Source organism: Gopherus evgoodei, chromosome 10 (genome assembly GCF_007399415.2).
Source record: "Gopherus evgoodei ecotype Sinaloan lineage chromosome 10, rGopEvg1_v1.p, whole genome shotgun sequence".
NCBI lineage: Eukaryota > Metazoa > Chordata > Testudines > Testudinidae > Gopherus > Gopherus evgoodei.
This window is the reverse complement of record NC_044331.1, coordinates 31477590-31498456: the sequence shown is the minus strand read 5'-3', so window position 1 is coordinate 31498456 and position 20867 is coordinate 31477590. Positions and strand designations below refer to the sequence as shown.

The 20867-nt window shown below is 39.6% G+C and overlaps 1 protein-coding gene across 7 annotated transcripts in view; it reads left to right on the top strand.

Moving 5' to 3' along the window:
* The window catches only part of OTUD7A (OTU deubiquitinase 7A), a 267788-nt gene that overhangs the window by 191591 nt on the left and 55330 nt on the right, over nucleotides 1–20867 (top strand). For all 7 annotated transcript variants that reach the window (XM_030578509.1, XM_030578508.1, XM_030578510.1 and 4 more), the window contains 3 exons: nucleotides 3220–3321; nucleotides 5517–5644; nucleotides 8653–8765. In XM_030578509.1, coding sequence (XP_030434369.1) covers nucleotides 3220–3321; nucleotides 5517–5644; nucleotides 8653–8765 — 343 coding nt within the window. The remainder of the gene's footprint in view (nucleotides 1–3219; nucleotides 3322–5516; nucleotides 5645–8652; nucleotides 8766–20867) is intronic.

The following is a 20867-nucleotide window of genomic DNA, read 5'->3' as shown; positions in this document are numbered from 1 at the left end:
TACAATATCTGTAGTCACCTGATCTGGTCCGGGGACCCTGGGCTTAACTTGTCCACAGGGACCACCCACCCTCTGACAGTTAGTGTCCAAGATAAAGTTTTAAATATGTCATGAAATGAGCAACGGTCCTGTAAAGCTGCTACTGAGCTCTCTCTCAAGTCATGTTTACTCTCAAGGAGTTAGTTTCCAAAAGAGCATTAGAGGTATTCGTTTAATTTTTGCTATTGCACTTCATCAGATAGCAATTGCTTTTTAAGCAGAACTATTCAGCGGTGCTTTGTACCTTTCAAAAATAAATAATAAAAAGTCAGAGGCAAAAGAGGCAGGACTCCAGAGGCAGGATGACCATAGTGGCTGGCTACAAGCATAGGTGCTGGAACTAGGGGTGTGGGGGTGTTGCTGCACCCCCTGGCTTGAGGTGGTTTCCTTGTGGACAGAGTTTACAGTTTGGTTCAGTAGTTCTCAGCACCCCAACTATACAAATTGTTCCCGCCCTCCCGGCTACAAGTGAGTCAAGTGTGCCACTACCACAGCATTTAACTGTCCCTCTGAGAAGATGTGTGAAGATTTGAGAAAGGGGGAGCTGAACATATGTCTAAAACGTCTATTATGAAACCAATAAACTGTGAAGGTGCAAGTGGTGGCATCAGGTGGTGTCTGAATGGAAGACAAACTGAATATATTACAACAGAGAGAGAGAAGTCTTGCAAAAACAGAAATAAACCAGTTTGGAAGATATCCATTTCCATGTGGGACTTCACTTAAGCTGCTTTTCTAACTCCCTCCCCACAAATCCATGTAACTGGTAGATGAATGTAATGGTTAGGCTGAAAGAATAGCAGTGCAGTGGTTTCTATTAAAGGCCACATGAAGCAGGCCTCTTTATTGCCAATATAATCCAATGCAGATGTGTCAATATTTTATAAACCACAGACTTGTTAATATCAACTGAAAAATCATGATAGCCACAAGCTGGCTGAAAAGCAAGAGATCACCTCGTGCTCCTAGAAGGAATGGCTATTGATGGATGGGAATGACTATCAATCTACAGAGATGTGCTCCTATGGTAATCAAATGCCCCTAGATCTACTGTAAACATTTATGAACACCAAGCTTTAGGGTTTTAAATTAGTGGTTTCCTGGCCTGTGTTGAAGTGCAATTGAGCTGTCCTTTAAGAAACACATAGGTCTTGTATGTTTTAGGAGTTTATAAGTCTACTTGAAGTGCTTTAACTTGTCACTGTTGAATTAGTACCAAAAATATTCTATACAAGGCAGGTGACAGGTTGTTATTTCACAGTCTATAGAAACAGGAGTTGCTAAAAACAATAACTCGTTATTTCCAATTTTATCTCTCCCAAAGCTATCCCGTGGCTCTTTAAATTAAGCTATTCAAATGCGTATTTAATTTTGAAAAGACTGGTTTGAGTTATTAAGCATGTACCAACTGGATATTGAATTCATGTAGGATTACTAAGTTCATTTAGTAACTATCTACAGTACATTTATTGCATATTGTACAGTAACTCTTAATCCTGAATGATGGTTTTAATTGAAATTTAATGAGACAGTTATGGTCTGATAATGAAATAATTGATTATTAAAGACACTTTTATTGCTGCTCACCAAAACTATTGTATGTGGTATTTGTGTGCTTCTATTACTGCAAGCAAGCTTCAGTATATTTATTTGTAATAATAAGCATTAACAGGCAATAATAGTCTGATTACATGATACCAAATCTGTATCTGAGAGCCTTAATTTTAAAAGCATTGCCAGCTATCCTAATACTATAGATATTTTTCATCTTCTCTTGCAAATGGATTGTGTGTATGTAGTATTTTTAAAGAAAGTTATTTTAAAATAGCTATACACTGTTATAACATACAAAAATAGTGGTGTGGGAAAATCATGCCACTGATTTGTGCAAAATAATTTCCTTATCCAAAGTACTGCTTATCTCATCAGTATCATTTCCAAAAGGAGGAGAGGATAAAGCCAGGAAAAGACATTATAAGTATATGTTAATTGATTGATCAGCCACCAACTGCTGACTTCATTATCTACGGTATTTAATTGCAATTTCACAACTGACAACCTTTCAAAAAGGATATGGGGAAATGCACAAACCATTAGTAATCACCTGCCCCATAGTGTTTTACAATAATGATTTCTGATCCCTTTGTTTACATAAAGAACATAAAGGTTCCCATTTAAACGCAAAAGAAATATCTGAAAACATGCTCCACCCAGCTCGCACACACAAAACTGTGAGCCAGGAATTCCGAGTTTCTAGTCTTGGCTTTGACTCTCTCTCACTCTCTCTCAGCTTTAATTAGGTCACTTAAGGGCAAATTTTCAAATTTAAATAGGTCTCTAAAGATGCAGGTGGGTGCCTAGTGGGATTTTCAAAAGTGCTTGAGCAGGTGCCTAACCTGCTTGGGTGCTTTTAAAAATCACAGTAGGAGCTGATGTATATTTAAGTGCCTAAATACCTTTGACAGTATGGCCCTTAACATCTCTATATCTCATTTTCACAATCTGCAAAATCTACCTCATAGGGTATTGCAGATATAAACTAGTTCATATTGGTAAAAGGTGAAAAGCTAAATAAAAATATTGACCATGGGCTGGACTCTGCTCTCATTTACAAACATTCTACATTGGTATAACTACTGATTTTAATCGACTTATCCTGATTTGCATTAGTGTGAGAGAGAGGATAATCAAGCCTGAAAATATTCCACTAATTCATTCTCCAGTATTTAGTCAGAAGTAAAAACAGAACCTTTGTATATTGGATCTGACTTACCTAGGATACATGCTTTGTCTGAATAACACAAGTGGAATGCTTTTGTCTTATTAGATGTTTTTTGTAATGATGTAGTCTGTCTTCTGTTTATATAGTGCCAATGATCATTAAATTAAACACAGTATTTGAGAATAGCATAAAAAAATTAATCCAAAGTACTCTTGCTGTCTTTCATTTCAGCCTTGGGTATATTTAGAGAATGTTTTCAATGTGATTTCCCCACCATCTCTTCCTATCACAACTTCTTCAATTTCTGGTTTTGCGAGTAGTGTTACATGGGGAGGATGGACTTGCAATGGGCTCTGAAAACCTCCAGAGTTATCCATCATCCCTGTATCCTCCTACTTATGTGCATTCAACCTGCCTTAACACATACTCTTCTGTTTTAATAGACAATTTCTTTTCAGGTCGACTGAACTGGTGGTCCACAGTGTGTACAAGTTGCAAACGTCTTCTTCCATTGGCTACAACAGGTGATGGAAACTGCCTCTTACATGCTGCCTCATTAGGTAAGGGAAAGTCTGGATTAGCTGCTTCTGCTACATAAAACCTTTTCTTGAAGGTTTGCTACTTTCCTCTATTTCCATCAAAGGTTTTTGGGTGCAAAGCTTTTTGCTACAAGGGTGCCTCTTTGGGTACATCCACTCTGCAAATAAAACCCTGCAGCAGCTAGTCTCAGAGTCCAGGTCAAGTGACTTGGGCTTATGGTGTGGGGCTAAAAATAGCAGTATAGATATCCCGCTTGGGCTGAAGCCCGGACTCTGAAATCCAGCAATTAGGGAGGGTCTCTTTTTAGCCCCATCATATGAGGTCCCCAGCCTGAGTCAGTTGACCTGGACTCTTGAGACTCTGTCACTGTTTTTTTTTTCTTTGTTTGTTTCTGAAGGGGGGTGGTTGCAGTGTAAACATACCTTTATATAAGGCTGCTACACTCTGTTCTTCAGCTTCTCCCTGAAGCAATGTTCGCAATAAATATCTATCTATACAGCTTGCATGATGAAGGTAGAAGTTTTCAGCTTGCTTTCTAAGATGGAGTTGAAACAGGAAGATAAACCCTAGCCTCTAAGCTAGTGTGCATTTTCTGTAATGGGCTTGATCTTGCAGTCCTGGTGCGGGCAAAACTCCTGTTGGCTTCTGTGGGATTTTGGCTGCATCATAAACAGGGCCGGCGCTACCATTTAGGCAGCCTAGGCAATCGCCTAGGGCGCCAGGATTATTGAGGGGCGACAGACGGCTCCGGTGGAGCTGCCGCAGTGGTGCCTGCGGAGGGTCCATTGGTCCGCGGCTCAGGTGGAGCTGCCGCAGTCATGCCTGCGGATGGTCAGCTGCTCCCGCGGCTTCGGTGGACCTCCCGCAGGCATGCCTGCGGCAGCTGCACCAGAGTCACGGACCCTCCGCAGGAATGCCTGCGGCAACTCCACCGGAGTCGCAGGATCAGCGCGAGGGGCGGCGAAATGGCCATGCACCTAGGGCACGAGAAACCTGGTGCCAGTCCTGATCATAAACACAGGTTCAAGGCCATAATCCTCTGATGTTTGTTAAACATGCATCCTACTGTCATTAAGGATACAAATGCAAATATTTTTGGTGTGTCCAGTCTTTGGGAAGGATAATTGTATGGGTGAGAGAGAGATTAAGGTAAATTACACTCTTTCCTATGTATTTACCATTGATTCAAAGCCTCTGCAAAGTTTTATACAAAGGGCACCAAAAGAAAGCCCTGTGACTACATACTTGGAAGTGTAATACGCTGTTTGTTTCCTAATAATCACTTTTGTGCTGAAATATTGCACCAGTAAGACTCCAAAAAGTGACCTTTCTCTTAAAGGCATGGTTATTGTGTAATCATTTTGCGTCATTTTGTTTTTGAAACATAAAGTAAGAAATAACAAGAAAACAGATTTGAATACTCTCAAAGTATCTTTTATAAATAGTGTTGTTTATCCAATTCATCTCAGCTACAAGGGACTATAAATTATTTACAGCAATTGGTCAGGGCATTTTGACTTGCACACTTTGACACAAAAATATTTAATGCCAATGGCTGGCAGTATAATAAATTAAACATGGCTGCCTACGGGTGCTTGTCATGGTGAGATCTCTGACTCTCTTTTATTATAGGTTACTATTCTCACGTACATGAAGACTTTTTTTTTTATCTTAAAAGTTTGGAAGCCCGTGGCTGCTTGTATTTTTATGCTTCCAGTAGTCATGAGTGCCTGTCTCTTTACTGGGACTTAGATACTAATGGACATGTATCATCTCTGCTGTATGACAGTGCAAGCCTGTGGGTATCTGTGTTTGAGATAGCCACAAGTGCCTGCCGTTATCCTTGGCACTCTGATGCCTGCACATTCAATTAACTCTGGAGCTAAAATGAAGACCTGTGCACTGAATGTTCATTTCCTTATAGCAACGTTGAAGTCATGCAAAAACAAAACAACTCAAAGCCTTGGTCAATTCTTAACCAGACTTTAAGCTTTGCTAGAGTTCAGCATTATTCTTCATTAACCTATATATGCTGACAATTTTCATTAGGAAAGCTTGAAAGTAATTAATAGGAATCATTAGCTAGTAAGAAGATTTATAATGTGCACTGTGGGGACTTTTTTTTTTTTTGAGCAATGTTATTTATGTTTCATGCAACTGATTGTTTCTATTTCATAACTAAATCTCTGTTACTCGGTACATTTTTGCACTCTAGGGATGTGGGGATTTCATGACAGGGACCTTGTGTTACGTAAAGCACTCTACACTATGATGAGAAGTGGAGCTGAAAGAGAAGCACTGAAGAGAAGATGGAGATGGCAACAGACACAACAAAATAAAGAGGTCTGTGTGGCCTAGAGAGTGTAAACCATTGTGTAGCTGATATCATTTAGGGCAACATTTTTATTCCTACCTCTGAGGTTCTGTGAAAAAGCTTTTGCTCTTACTGAATTCCTTGTGCATCTATTTTGCACACACAGACAAATATTAGGGTTAGGGTCTTATTATTATTATTATTATTAGGGTTAGGGTTAGGGTTAGGGTCTTATTATTAGCTGAACAAAAAATAGGACTGAGTGGACTTATAAGAGATAAATTGAAAAATACTAGTTCTTTTCTTTTTTATAGTGTAAATATTTGTAATAAAAAATAATAATATAAAGTGAGCACTATACACTTTGTATTCTGTGTTGTAACTGAAATCAATATATTCGAAAATGTAGAAAAACATTCAAAAATATTTATAATAAATTTAAATTGGTATTCTGTTTTTTAACAGTGCAATTAAAACTGTAATTAATTGTGACGATTTTTGTAATCTAGTTAATTTGTTTTGCATTAATCGCATTCATTAACTATGATTAATTGACAGCCCTAATTATCTACTGAAAATTACATTACAAAAAAATGAAGACTGTAGATTAAATCATGAAGGAAAAGAAAATGTCAGTTAAGGACCAAATCTCTATGCTGAGAAAATTGACCAGATTTTGAAATACGTATTTTAACTGAAATCCTCAAGTACCCTAAAATTAGACACCTCACTTTTTCCCCAAAAAAATTTCATATCCGAATATGTGCTGGAAAAAACTATGTTTGAGGGCAAAGCCTTCCCCCATTGGTATGGAGGACCAGATTGCTGCAGATCCTCTAGCAATGGGGCCAGATATCTGGAGACCTCACATGGGCTCCACTATTGCAGAGGGTAGGGGTGATCAGCAGTGGAGTTTGCCAAGGAAGGAGTAGGGCCTGTGTTTTCTGCAACTATGCAGATCCACCGCTGGTTTGCATTCATACCCATGCAGCAGAGACACAGAAACCACAGGGGCTATTGCAGTCTCATGCAGTGGTTGCTGTTGAGCAGCTCCGCTGACAATATTTTATCCCCTTCCAAAGTTCCCATGGAGCTGTTTCACACCCAGTGCTCAAACCTTTCCAGCAGCACCCAACTCAGTTTCCCAGGTTGTGTGCAGGGGCAGGGTTTGCCCTTTTGTGCATGCCTATGCTCACCTGATCACAGTGAGGGGATTCAGCAATTCCTCCAGCATAGTCGTTACAAATGTGAAATCATGTGGCCATTTGCTTTGCAGGCAGCCAATTGTTGAACACAAAGGTAATTTGGTTTTAGGATTTAGTTCTTGCCTTTATCTACACACACTCAAAATTTTTAAATAGAAAAGCCCTTTCATTTAAACAAAAAGGCATTCTGCCCGTGGTGAGGGATACAGAATTCTTCATTTATACCAGCTCATTGGGGAGCTGCTGGCATTGCTTCGCTATCTGGAAAGCAGAGGGGAGCAGAACTGGATCTCACTAGCCCCACTTCTAGTTAGGCTGTTGAAAGAAAATACTCAAATTTCTAGAGTTTTCTTGATTAACAGCACCTTTGGATAACTTAGCTGCTGTTGTATTCAAAGCAGTGATGTGCTGTTCTGAGGTTCATTCTTCTTTTCTCTCAGTGTGAGAATTTATGTTTCCATCAACGGCAAGACATAGTGCAGATGAATTAATTCAATAATTTTCCAAGTACTCCAGCATAAATGTTGGCCATACACAGCTAGCTGAACATGACCAAATAGTTTTGGCTGGTAGTTGTGCTATTCATATATGAATTTTCCCTGCTTGCTGTTGGCAGCAGCACTAATGAGAGCAGCAGAATTCAATTATAGCGCTAATAAGCTCTTCCTGACCCTGTCAATGGGAGACAGTTGAGCTGTCATTAGCTAGGCATTCTCTAGTCTGCCTGAAAACACAATGGACTGAGGTGCCTACCTGCCCTTTGTGCCTTTGGAAATCTCTCCCTCCAGTCTCCAGGGGAGAAGGAGTCACAAGTACTGCTGTCCCCAGCCTATCAAGGAAGGTCTGCAATGTAGAGCAAGGGGAAAAAAATTCAATAGTTTAGTCACCAGAAGTGCCATGTCGGTTGACCCAAAACGATTTGCGAATTTGTGTCGAGTTCATGAAATTGTTTTGACCAAACTGAAAAAAATATTAGTAATGCTAAAACAAACCATTTCATTTTGACCTGAGAAAAAATTTCAGGCATTCTAACAAACGCAAAGGAGGACTAAATTCACAAAATATTGGCAGAGGGAAGAAATTGGTTTTGGTACTCTCCTGGGATGTAGGAGACTGGGATTCAACTCCCCCTCCTCCACTTTCTTTGTCAGATATGGAGAAAGAATTTAAACTTAAGTATCTCATATTACAGGTGAGTGCCCCCTCCACTATGAGAGATTTTGGTATGTGGCTTTCGCAGTCTCTCCATTAAAGCTGTTCTACATTGTATCAATTTTTAAATAGTCATTGGAGCGAGGACTTGAACTTGGATTTCCTATACGCTAGCTGAATTTCTTATCCACCAAGCTATCGAGTTACTCTCATCCGCCCCATCTTTCATTGGCCCAGTGAGCATTCATTGTCATCATGAATTACTCTGAATTTCCGCTATGAGTGACAGTGAATAGTCATTGGGTCAGTAATAAGATCAAAGATCGCAGTGGCACCGGAACCTGAGAACCAAAATGGAAGGAATTTCACATGCGTGTGAGATGACTGGATGCCCAGCTACCCAGTTCGACAATTGCACGGGGCACTTTTGCAGAAGCAAATTGAGAGCCTCCAGCTGAAAATTTTATGCAAAATGTAGTAGCCATCTTTGATCCGTTTTGAGAATTTGGTGCTCTTTGATTTGAAAAAGTGATACTGTAATAACCCAGGGCAATTGCATGTCTTATTCAAATAGCACTGTACATGAAACACAACATATGTCAGTGGGTCATGATGTCTACTATCTGATACTGGTGATATTTATAACAACATATCCTGAAATATACTCTTCTCTCCCCTAGTCGGGTTTAGTTTATACAGAAGAAGAGTGGGAACGGGAATGGAATGAACTGCTTAAGCTGGCCTCAAGTGAACCTCGCACTCATTTTGGCAAAAATGGAGGCACTGGTGGTGGGTAAGTTGGATTGTAACAGATTCTTATATCCTTTGCTGCTGTCGGATGGCAATATTAGCACATGCTCCTTATGTCAGATTCCTAATGATAAATTTTTTTTACAGCAATGGCTTGTCTAATAAGTGAGATTATATGATGGGTTTGCCTGTGATAGCAGGGAACTGGACTCGACCCAGGAGGTGTCTTCCAGTCCTGTGTCTTATGTTCCTATATTTGTCCATAATTCTGTGTTGTCCAAAACAGGGCAGGGCCTTTGACTTGCACAGAACTTGAACTAAGTGAGATTTGGATGTGAGAGGTGCCAGCTGGTTCAACAGGTCATTAAAGGGTCTTCGTCCTATAATGCCCTGCTGAGATGGCCGATCTGGGGGAAGTTAGCCAGCACTTGTGTAGGTTACTTTCACCACAAGCAAGAGTAATCTCATCAAAAAAATGCATCAGAGGCTGTTAATAGGGGAATACATTCTAATATGAAAGTACCATATACCACAGTAAGGATAAAAAATCTTTAGAAAAAGTGTTCCTACTCTCCACTGTGCTGAAACAGAATATGACATTTTTCTCAGCATTTTTAGATGTCAGGACTAGGGATTTCCCTGACACAACATTTTTATTTTTATTTTTTGCAAAATGTTTACTCAACATAGTGTACATATATTTGTCCTTATATACAGAAGATAATAAAGAATAATTTTGCTCTTTAGTCTTCTGTGTTTCTTCTAAAACTGCCACAGTCTTTTAAAATGTAATTCAATACACATTTCTACTACATGCAGACATGCAGATACTCAACACCAGTTTCCACAACCTCTTTTTGTCCATTTCATGCTCTCTCTCTCTCATGGAGCACACAGCTCCAATGTATTCGGTTAGAGATGTGCTGAAACGGTGGTGGTTGTATTTAACAGAGGCACACACCCCTTTTAAAAATTCTCTTTTCAGTAAGCTTCACCTCTCAAGTTTTTTTTAAAAGAAGTCTAATAGCATTTGTTAAATCATATATAATTGAGTTCAAATTGTTGTTAAATAGTGACATGTACTAGGCTTTTCTCTTGTTGGGGATGGGAAAGTAACAATAGGAAATGGTCAACAAATCAGATGTGAATTACAATCCTAATATACACTCGAAGAGAATAGTGAAGACTAACCAAAACTAGCTGAAGAAATTAACCTGTAAAAGTGTATAATTTTAGTGCGCACTCTAACCATTCCATTGCAAGGAATATTGACTAAATAAATGATTCTTTTCAATGTACCATGCGAAAAATTACTTCTTAAACTAATGCATCATCTAAAAAGGAAAAGAACTCTTCAAAGAATAATATTTTTGTCTGACAGTGTAATGTAGCTACTGGTTATTTACTGTCCTCAAGTAATGTGCAGATCAGCCTTTGAATTATAGATGAGGTAATCTCCTTTGGTGCCAGAACTAACTACAGCATCAAAAGTCACGTACCCATCAAAAAAGAACCTCAGTAACAAATGTGTTTTGATTTGTCACCACATCCACCTGTGAGCTGGTTTTATTTATTTATTTCTTGTGAGTCAAAGGCACTTATAAGAAATCTGCACTTGCCTGTGAACCTCCAGAGGTTCTTTGAGAATTTGTCTTTTTGTCAGAGCAGATGCCAAGGAATTGAAGTCACTGAGCAGGAAGACAATAAAGAGAATCGAGGGAAAGCTATGACTTGAGTTCTTACCTCCTACACAATGAATCCTGCAGCCAGTTTAAATAGGGTAATTAACCACGAAACAGTCATTGTTTCAGAAGTGATTTGTACACGTTGTCCTAAGTGGTCCCAAAAGGAATCTCAGATCATCAAAATCATTTAATTTATCTCTATGTTGAACCAAAAGCAATAGGACTGAATGGAAGATCCAGAAGGGAACTGCTTCAGTTTGAGAAAAGGTTCTTACATTCTTTATTTTATTTTTAAAAATGGCCTCACTCCCCTTCTCTCTCCCCAACCCCCCACCTCCCCACCCCAATGCCCCTTCACAGATAGTTTTCAGTTAAAGGGCTTTAAAGGACTGATTGGATTGTTATTATGACAGTTCCTTCATGGACAGATACTAGGGCCAGCCAAATGCTTGATGTCATGTGATTACATCTTCATACCTTGCTTCTTGCAAAGGCATGAAAAGATACCCTGGGAGAAGCATAATGATTTCTTTTAACATCCTTATCTTTCCATGACTCAAGTAGATTTACACTTAAAGCAGATTCTGTAGGTGGATAGTATTTTGGCTTTAAGACTAACAGGAACGTTAGCTTCTAATTCTAGACATTGTGTGCTTGATATTGTTAATGTTTTGTTGTCACTATTGTATAAAATCAAATGGTTTTAAGAGGTTTTGTTTGTTTGTTTGTTTTTTAATCACAAGATACTCAGAATCTTCCCATGTGTCATCTTTAACACAAACATGAAGAGGGAAAGTAGGGAAAAATCAGACACCTAGTTAGGAAATAATCCCTAATGCACAGATGACTCAACTCAGGGAGCTTCAAACTGTAAGTCCTAGGAGTATTTCATCAATGTATAGGACGAGCTGCTTGCTACAGCTGGACACATTTCATTTGAAATGGAATTAACCTGAAAAGGGTCACTAACATAGAATTGTAGGACTGGAAGGGACCTTGAAGGTTATCCCTGCACTCATGGCAGGACTAAGAATTATCTAGACCATTTCTCACTGGTTTTGTCTAACCTGCTCTTAAAAATCTCCAGTGATGGAGATTCCACAACCTCCCTAGGCAACTTATTCCAGTGCTTAATCACCCTGACAGGAAGTTTTTCCTAATGTCCAACCTAAACCTCCCTTGTAATTTAAGCCCATTGCTTCTTGTGCTATCCTCAGAAGTTAAGAAAAACCAATTTTCTCCCTCCTCCTTGTAACAACCTTCTATGTACTTGAAAACTATCACATCCCCCCTCAGTCTTCCCTTTTCCAGACTAAACAAACCCAGTGTTTTCAATCTTCCCTCATAGGTCATGTTTTCTAGACCTTTAATCATTTGTATTGCTCTTCTCTGGACTCTCTCCAGTTTGGCCACATCCTTCCTGAAATGTGGTGCCCAGAACTGGACATAATACTCCAGTTTAGGCCTAATCAGTGCTGAGTAGAGCGGAATAATTACTTCTTGTGTCTTGCTTACACCACTTCTGCTAATACATCCCAGAATGATGCTCAGTTTTTTTGCAGCAGCGTTACACTGTTGACTCATATTTAGCTTGTGATCCGCTAAGACTCCCAGATCCCTTTCTGCAGTACTCCTTCTTAGGCAGTCATTTCCCATTTTGTAAGTGTGCAACTCATTGTTCCTTCCAAAGGGGAGTACTTTGCATTTTTCCTTATTGAATTTCATCCTATTTACTTCAGACCATTTCTCCAGTTTGCCCAGAACATTATGAAATGTAATCCTATCCTCCAAAGCACGTGTAACGCCTCCCAGCTTGGTATCATCCGCAAACTGTAGAAGTGTACTCTCTAGGCCATTATCTAAATCATTGATGAAGATATTGAACAGAAACGGACCCAGAACTGATCCCTGCGGAGCCCCACTCCTGTCCTTCCAGCATGGCTGTGAACCACTGATAACTACTCTCTGGAACAATTTTCCAACTAGTTTTGCACCCACCTTCTAGTAACTCCATCTAGATTGTATTTCCCTAATTTGTTTATGAGAGAGTCATGTGAGACAGTATCAAAAGCTTTACTAAAGTCAAGATATAGGTCTACATTGACCTAGCTCTGACTGTACAGACTTTGACAAGACCTCTATGTGGCAAAACTACTTAGAAAAAATTGTAATAAAATATTGGTTCACAAAGTTTTGCATTGAATGTCCACATCTTCATGGAGAGATTTCCTTGTGGCCCACCTTCCCTCCGCACCCATAGTCTCATATCACTCTTATGACAACTATGGTAACTGCACACAGTGAACAATTAATATTAAGGGAATATTTAATATATTTGTAACTGTCTGATAATAAGGGCAACAATGAGGTGAGCCATCACCATATGACTAGCCATCTAGCCACAGATCATCAGCAAGTGCTGCATAGACCACAAGTGACCTACAAATGCATTTTGAGGACCTCTGCAATAAAATATGTAGAGCTGGTCAAATGTTTTGACAACTTCTTCTTTAAAAAAAAAAAAAGTTTAATTTCAACATTTTTCTACAAAAATAAGTTCGGTTCTGAACTGTAAATACAAACACGGAGAGATTTTTATTTCCTCCCTAGCCTCTGCACACAACTCCTTCTCTATATCTGTGCCACCAGGTGCTGAGGCACAGTGTAGGGCAGGCTGCCATAAGCAGCCCCATACAACTCCCTTTGCAAGCCCTGTCTCGGGGGCAGGTGAGGGGAAAGGACCAGGAGGGGGATATTCCAAACTGCGCACACACTGGAGATTCTGCATGGCTCCAACCAGTGGATTGGCCTATAGGCATATCATAACCTAGTCCCAGATTTGGACCTTAGCGTCCAAAATATGGGGGTTAGCATGAAAACCTCCAAGCTTAGTTACCAGCTTGGACCTGGTAATGCCACCACCCAAAAAATTAGAGTGTTTTGGGGCACTCTGGTCCCCCCAAACCTTCCCTGGGGACCCCAAGACCCAAATCCCTTGAGTCTCACGACAAAGGGAAATAAACCTTTTCCCTTCCCCCCTCCAGGTGTTCCTGGAGAGACACACAGAAGCAAGCTCCGTGAATCTAAACAGAGGGATTCCACCCTCCCCGTTTCCAGCCTTGGAAAACAGAAGTACTAATCTCTCTTTCCCCCTCACCCAGAGGGAATGCAAAGTCAGGCTAGCAAATCTAACACACACAGATTTTCCCCTGACTTCTTCCTCCCACCAATTCCCTGGTGAGCACAGACTCAATTCCCTGGAGTTCCCCACTAAAGAAAAACTCCAGCAGGTCTTAAAGAAAGCTTTATGTAAAAAGAAAGAAAAATACATAAAAATGGTCTCTCTGTATCAAGGTGACAAATACAGGGTCAATTGCTTAAAAGAAATATGAATAAACAGCCTTATTCAAAAAGAATACAATTCAAAGCACTCCAGCAACTATAGACATGTAAATACAAAAAGAAAAACAATAGAAACCTTACTGCCTTACTATATTGTACTTACAACTTGGAAACAGAAGATTAGAAAGCAGGAAACAGAAATCCTCCCATAGCCGAGAGAGAGAGATTCAAGACAAAGGACTCAGACACAAACTTCCCTCCACCCAGATTTGAAAAAGTCTGGTTTCCTGATTGGTCCTCTGGTCAGGTGTTTCAGATTACTTCTTTCCAGGTGAAAGAGACGTTAACCCTTAGCTATCTGTTTATGACAAGGCAGACCTCAGGAGGCTACTATAAATTAGAGTACACTTAGTGTTGCTCTGATTTGTATCAGAGGCAGTATTGGTCTCTGGAGCAATCCAAAATCTGGAGAGTATACAGGTAACTTAAAGCCACCTTTGTAGCTTCTGCCCCTTGACTGCATGTACTGTGCGTAGGGTGACCAGATGTCCATATTTTATAGGAATAGTCCCAATTTTGGGGTCTTTTTCTCATATATGCTCTTATTACCCCCTTCACCCCGTCCCGATTTTTCACATTTGCTGTCTGGTCACCCTAACTGTGCTGTATTTCCTGCATCTCCACTTCCTTCTGTGTAAATTTGAATAAAGGCTTCATTGGTGTCTAGGTTCCTAATAGTCACCAATTTTAGGAGCCAGGATAAGTCCGTCACCAGGAAAGAATACACAAGTGATCTATCTGAGTAGCTTTAACAGACCTCGTACTCAGTGTGAACACCCATCTCAATCCAGAACAGCAGCCATTTTTCCATTCCATCATTTCACATGTACACTTTTTTTTTTTAATTCAGAGTCCAAACATTTCTTAGGATTTTTCAGCACTTCTAGTCCCAGACAAAACAGGGAAATGAACCAATCTTTTTTTTTTAATATGAAAATGTGGCAGTCTAATTTTTGAGAAAAGCTTAAGGTCATGTCTTATTTTATCAGAGAATTTTTCTCATCCACTTGTTTACTCAAAGTTCTTAATTACTGTAGTAAATAACTACCTTTTTTATTTTAATTGAGGCATTAAATCAGAAAATCATGAAGGTCATGTTGGTTTGTTTTGTGGCCTAAAATCTAGTTGATGATTTATTGAAAAGCAGTTTAAAAGCAAATCTATAAAATGTGTCCACATATTTACTGATCTCAAGAATATGACAGTCATGAAGAAGTGCCCAGCATTTTAGACATAAAATACACAGATACTGTATGTCAGACTGAGTAAGAATGATTCATACATCACTGCAGGGAATTCTTGCATCCTCCAGGGTGACAGGATCACACACACAGCCACTTAACCAGGGTATTGTCAGTATGAGTAGTAGCAAGCTGTGAGTTTAAAAACAATTTTTTTTAACTTTTTTGTTTATGTTGAAGAGAAAACGAAGGAGTGTTTAAAAGTGTAGGTTAGCATAAGTGTTTTATGTAGAGTCACCTCTTGTCCTTCATTTATTTTGGAGAATGTGATAAACATCTCGTCCTTCCCCAGCCTCCTTTCCAAATTCTTGTATAAGTATGTCGTATTATTCTGATCATTTAAAAAAGACTTAAGGGGAATTATCTCATTGGCAAGACAACAAGACAGAGAGGTCACTTTGCTACAGTCCATCTCGTCTTGTTTAATTTGGAAAGTTGCCTCCTTTGTAATCGTGTGTGTGTGTGATGAAGACTCTCTGAAATGCTAAGTAACAATCCAAGCTATTAGAACCTCCAATACTCTTGCTGGTCAGGAATTATGTTTGCCTCCCACCCCTGTGCTTTTGCACATCTGGCATAACTAGCTATATCAGATGCAGTTTAAAGCAGCTCAGCATGTTCTAGATTTAAATTTACTGTGATTGATGTCACACAAGACATTTTTCAGATTTAGTTGAAAAATACAAAAAGCTAAGTGATTTGTTTAAAAAAAAAAAGAAAATCACCATTGATGGACATGATAGAGACTTAACTCACAATACCAAAGAATTTAGTAATCATGAAGAATTAAACAAAAAACTTGTAGAATAAATGCATCTTAAAAGAAATTTGGTGTCAAGTGTGTTGTCTATGAATAAAAGAATCGGGGATTACATAGTGGAAAGATCATTTGGTTGTTCCTCTGTCATGTTCCTGAGAAGGCCAGTCTGGTAATGCTTCTGCAAACAGACACATTACCCTGATAATGGCCTAAGTATTCAATCATTTTTTAACTATTAAATCGGGAGTGACCACAATGACCTTTGATATTTTTACATTTTCTTTTATTGGTTGAGTTAGTTCTGTAATTCATACATATGAGTTTCTTTCTGTCCCTTGGTATTTGGAGAGCAAATGCCAATGAGAGATTAGATAAAATAGCTTCAGAGGGAATAGATATTTTAGTACTATATTGTATTTCTTAGGCACTACTGAAATTTGTATTAGAAGTTTTGTATTTTACTAGAAGTAAAATTTGTAAAACAATCACTAATTATGGTCTGTTCGGTTTCCTCAGAAAATTATACATTGGATATTCTCAAAGAATACATGAACTTCATGATCTATATTAGTGACAGTAATATTAGTTGTATCAGAGGCCTCACTCATATTGGAGCCCCACTGCACTAGTTTCTGTTCAGATGCATAAGCAGCAGCTATGGCTCCAAAGCTATTGCAATCTTTGTAATGTTAGAAATAAGATGTAGTAGAAGCAGCTCTCTCTTTGGAGGATGAAAATTTGGATCCAAACCAGGCAATGATGTACCCATGGATTATAGTCCTATTGAAACTGAGTGGTATAGTCCCGTTGTAGTCCCATGCAAATGTAAGAGTCTTTTCAGGATCAGGATATTGTTTAGTGGGGTGTTGATGTAAGTCAGAAGATGTCTTTCAGTTCACACTTATGGCTGGGCTGAAGTCTGTAGTGCAAGATCATACTCTGGTTTATAGATTTCAGATGGGAGGTTGGGTGCATGATGTAGATCTCACCAAGGACTCCATTTTGGAAGAATTGTAGAAAAAAAAATTGGCTGGGTCCTGTGGGTAAATTTGTCATCATTTCTACACAGTCCCTAAACAGCTAGACACAGATCCTCGGCCAAGGCTGAGGAACACATAATAGCGTTTAGGGGAAGGGAGGGAGTGGACAAAGATTGCCATTTAATTCCTCTGATTCAAGGCCAGCTGCAAGCAAGGCCATTTCCCTGGCATAATTTAAAGCAATCTGAAGGCTGAACAAAATGATGCCAGCAGTCAGTGATCCCCAGAGACCAATATGGCAGCCTGGAATCAGGAGAGCATTAAGAAGCCATGCAGATGCCTTCAGCAGCCATGCCTCTTATGCGGGCAACAGGGATGGACTGGTGTAGGAGCCATTACACTGGATGATCCTCCCAGGACAGTGCTGGCTGTAGGACCACTTTGCACCTGCAATTTGTCATAAAGTAACTGCAGTGCAGCGCAGGTGCCAAGTCTGAGGGCCATATGCTGTGCGGTTGCTGAGTGCCCTCAACACCCATTGAAGTTAATGGTAGTTGAGAGTTCTTAGCACACCTCTCAGGATAAGGTGCTATCAGGCTATGGTATAAAGAACAATAAGCAATATGATTTCATGAAGAAATATCTTGCCAGACAAACTTGACTGCTCTTATTTTATAGAATTATAAAAATAGCGAGTGAAGTTAAAGCATCTGATATAATATACAGTATCTGCATTTTAGTTAAACATTTGATACATTATCATTCAAAAGTTTACTCTCAACTACCTTTTAATTAGCTTGGACATGAGCACAGGAATATGGACTGAAAATTAATTGAAGGACCTTAAATAAAATGTAATGATGAATGGCAATGTATCCAGCTGAGAGGACGTGGCTAATTGAGTACTACATGGATTCTTGTTAGGCCTAAGTATTTTTCAGAATCTTCATTAATCTTCAGCCAAATCATGAATTTCATGGCTGCTGGTAATGAGGAGGAGATCTGAACACAGTAATGACCCAGAAACAAGACAGTGTGGCCTGGAGACCTTGGAGAAGTGTGCTGGCCATGACAAAACAAGACTGAATGTGCAAGCTTGGGGCTGTCACAGATCCGTGGCTCTGCTCTGTGCCCTAGCCTGTAACCAGTCCCTCGGGAGTGACCCCTTAAGTGTGCCAGGCTCCAAAGCCCTATGCAGTTCCATAGGGGCAGGACTCCAAAGCTGAGACTTCAGCTGCCAGTGAACCCTGTCTACCTTTGTGGCTCCCAGCAGCAAACTCGTATGGGAGGCTTGTCCTTTACTCGTTCAGGGCACAATGCTCCCAGGAAGTATTTGCAGCAACAGCAGGCAGCTTTTTCAAAACAAGATAATTTATTAGTCAGCTGGCATACAGAATCTGAAAGTCCTCAGGTTAGCATGGATTAACAAAGGTTAAGATGGAGCTCAGCCTGTCCAATGTCAGGGCTCTACCCAGCCAAGCTGCTGTAGAATTTTGGCCCTGTCTCTCTGTCCCTTTTTCCGTGTGTGTGTGCGCGCGTGTATGTGCTGTGTCACGGTGAGCTCAGCTCTTAACACAGCCACCTGACACCTTTCCCCTTTGTTCCCATGCTGGAGGCCTTTGCTCAGCTTCCTTGCAGAGGTAAGGAGAAAGAAATCTCCTTCCTCTTCAGTGTTTGTCGGTAGGTGTGGATGTCATGGCCACTGGGGTTTCCATTTGTCTCTTCAGTGCCTCCATTCAATGTTTAGACTTTATTCAGCTTGTTAATGATTCTGGTTTCCAACCAGGCTGCTGAGTCACCATCTCATCCCTTCCCTCTATGCTCAGTGCATAGCAATGCAAAGCCCAGAGGAATACTGAGGCGTGCATAGGAATCATAAAAATATTACCAACATTTCCAGATTTGTCACAGGGGCAAATAACAGGAGAGAGAAATCTGAACAGCATGAATGGGATTGTGAATATAAATTTTGAAGAGTCTTAGTGATGTGATATTGAAGGGGGGGAAAGGACAGTGGAATTTTGATCATATATAGAGACATCATATCAATTGGCCAAGGAGGTCACAGTCCCTCTCTACACAGCTCTAGTGCAACTGCTCCTCCACTGCTGCATTCACATCTGGGGACTTCATCACCTGGGAGATATTGACTCCTGGAGGGAGTTGAGAAAAGAATAACAAAAAGGATTAGGAGACTGGCAATATTGTCTTATGAGGAAAGAGACAAAGAGCTAAATACCTCTGTCATGTTGTCCTAGTACCAATGAATCTCCTAAAGTCCTTTTCGGCTAAGCAACAGTCTGCAAATATTGGAAGGCAGTAAACACCAAGGAGGTAGAGGAATTTAATAAGGAATAATGAGAGGAAATTAAGAGAAAATGTAAATGGAATATCAGGGAAAGCTTGCTGACATATTGAATAGGTGCAAAAGAAAAGTGACACCCCCATTGCTTGGCGCACTTATAAATGGAGTAGATAAAATACTAGCGTATGTCCTGAAGGGAACAAGCTACACTGGTAGGGAGATGGACTAGTTACATTCTGTGATTCTGAGATTTATATAATACCAGCCCTTCCACTTTAGTCTGCTCTTCATACATTTTCATTCTACTGACAAACTCTGAATTAGGTGCTAAGTTTTTGTGTGAATGTTTTCGGAGGGGATGCAAAATGCCCAGACTTTGGCAAGGTTACAATATTTGGACTGCACCTTCTAGTGCAATGCCTCCACACAATATTCAATTATTCTCTCCTGACAAATACAATATTATGAAAATTAATATTAAATTGTGTATCCGAATTACTCTGATAAGCTCATGATTCAGGTTTCCTCTGGAAAGAAATGAGCGAGTGGGTGCCAAAGCAAGAGGGAGTCATGAGTGAAGAATACGTGCTGCTCTTCAGTTTTATAGCATGCAGCATGTGTCAATAGCTTATAGACTGATCAGATGTTTCTTTCTTTCTCTGTTAATGCTACTTGTTCACACTGAGCTGTTTGTAAATTTTCCTCTTTTTGTTCTATTACAAAATTCTATCTTGTGTTAAGTTAAAATCAGATTAAAACTGGAAGAAATTTGACCTAAAATAGTAGTACAAGTCTAGTGCATCTATCCTCAGGGTTTTATGGTGAAGTCATTTTCTGACAATGGGTTGTATGGTAGTTCAGGTACTGTATATGGCAATCTTACTATCACTCTGTCAAAATCAGAGCCACGCGTGTTGGGTCCTGATATTCCCACAGATATGTGATGTATGCTATCTAGACTTCAAAGAAGCTTTTTTCTTTTGTGACTTTCTGTTTCCATGAAACAAGTGGAAACAGTCCTAGTGTGCACATGAGTAAAAACCAGAAATATTTGACCCTAAAGTTTGATGGGAAATTCTAGGCACATTAAAAGAGAAAAGATCTCCTCCTTACCCAGAGAAGAATATTCCTTGCCTTTGAGAAACTTACGATGTCACACTAATTCCTTCTGAACTGGCTTTTCGGGAGCTTATGTAACCTCTAACACAGATTCAGAGGAAAGAATAGGGATAAAAATACTTATATCTAGTGCAAATGGTAGCTGATGATCTTTGTAGATTCATCCAAAATACTGAGGGGGAAATAAAGGAATATTTAACTGGTACTGCTAGAATTTAGAAAGTTCATTTACATCTCATCTTTTTGAAAATGCTTCCACAGATTCCATAAAAGTTTACAATGTGGTAAATGTGGTCATAGTATATTGAAAACATACCCGAGCTCTTAGTGTGCTAAAAGTTTGTTTTATGTATTTGTTAGCATTTTGGGGCAGGAGCTGTCTTTTTGTTCTGTGTTTGTTCAGTGCTTAGCACAACGGGATCCTGAGCTGGGACTTCCAGGTGATATTGCAAGACCACTTATAATAATAATAATAGATCATTTAAAATAATAATCTCCAACTCCAGCCCAATTGTGGGCTCAGAACTTTATTCTGATTTGTTTGGTTATGATATTTAGGTTGCTATAATGCACCTGTTACCATGGGATCTAAGTACCTCTTTGTGTAAATAGATGCATTTATTTTTGGCACTTCTTCCAACTGACAGATGTCT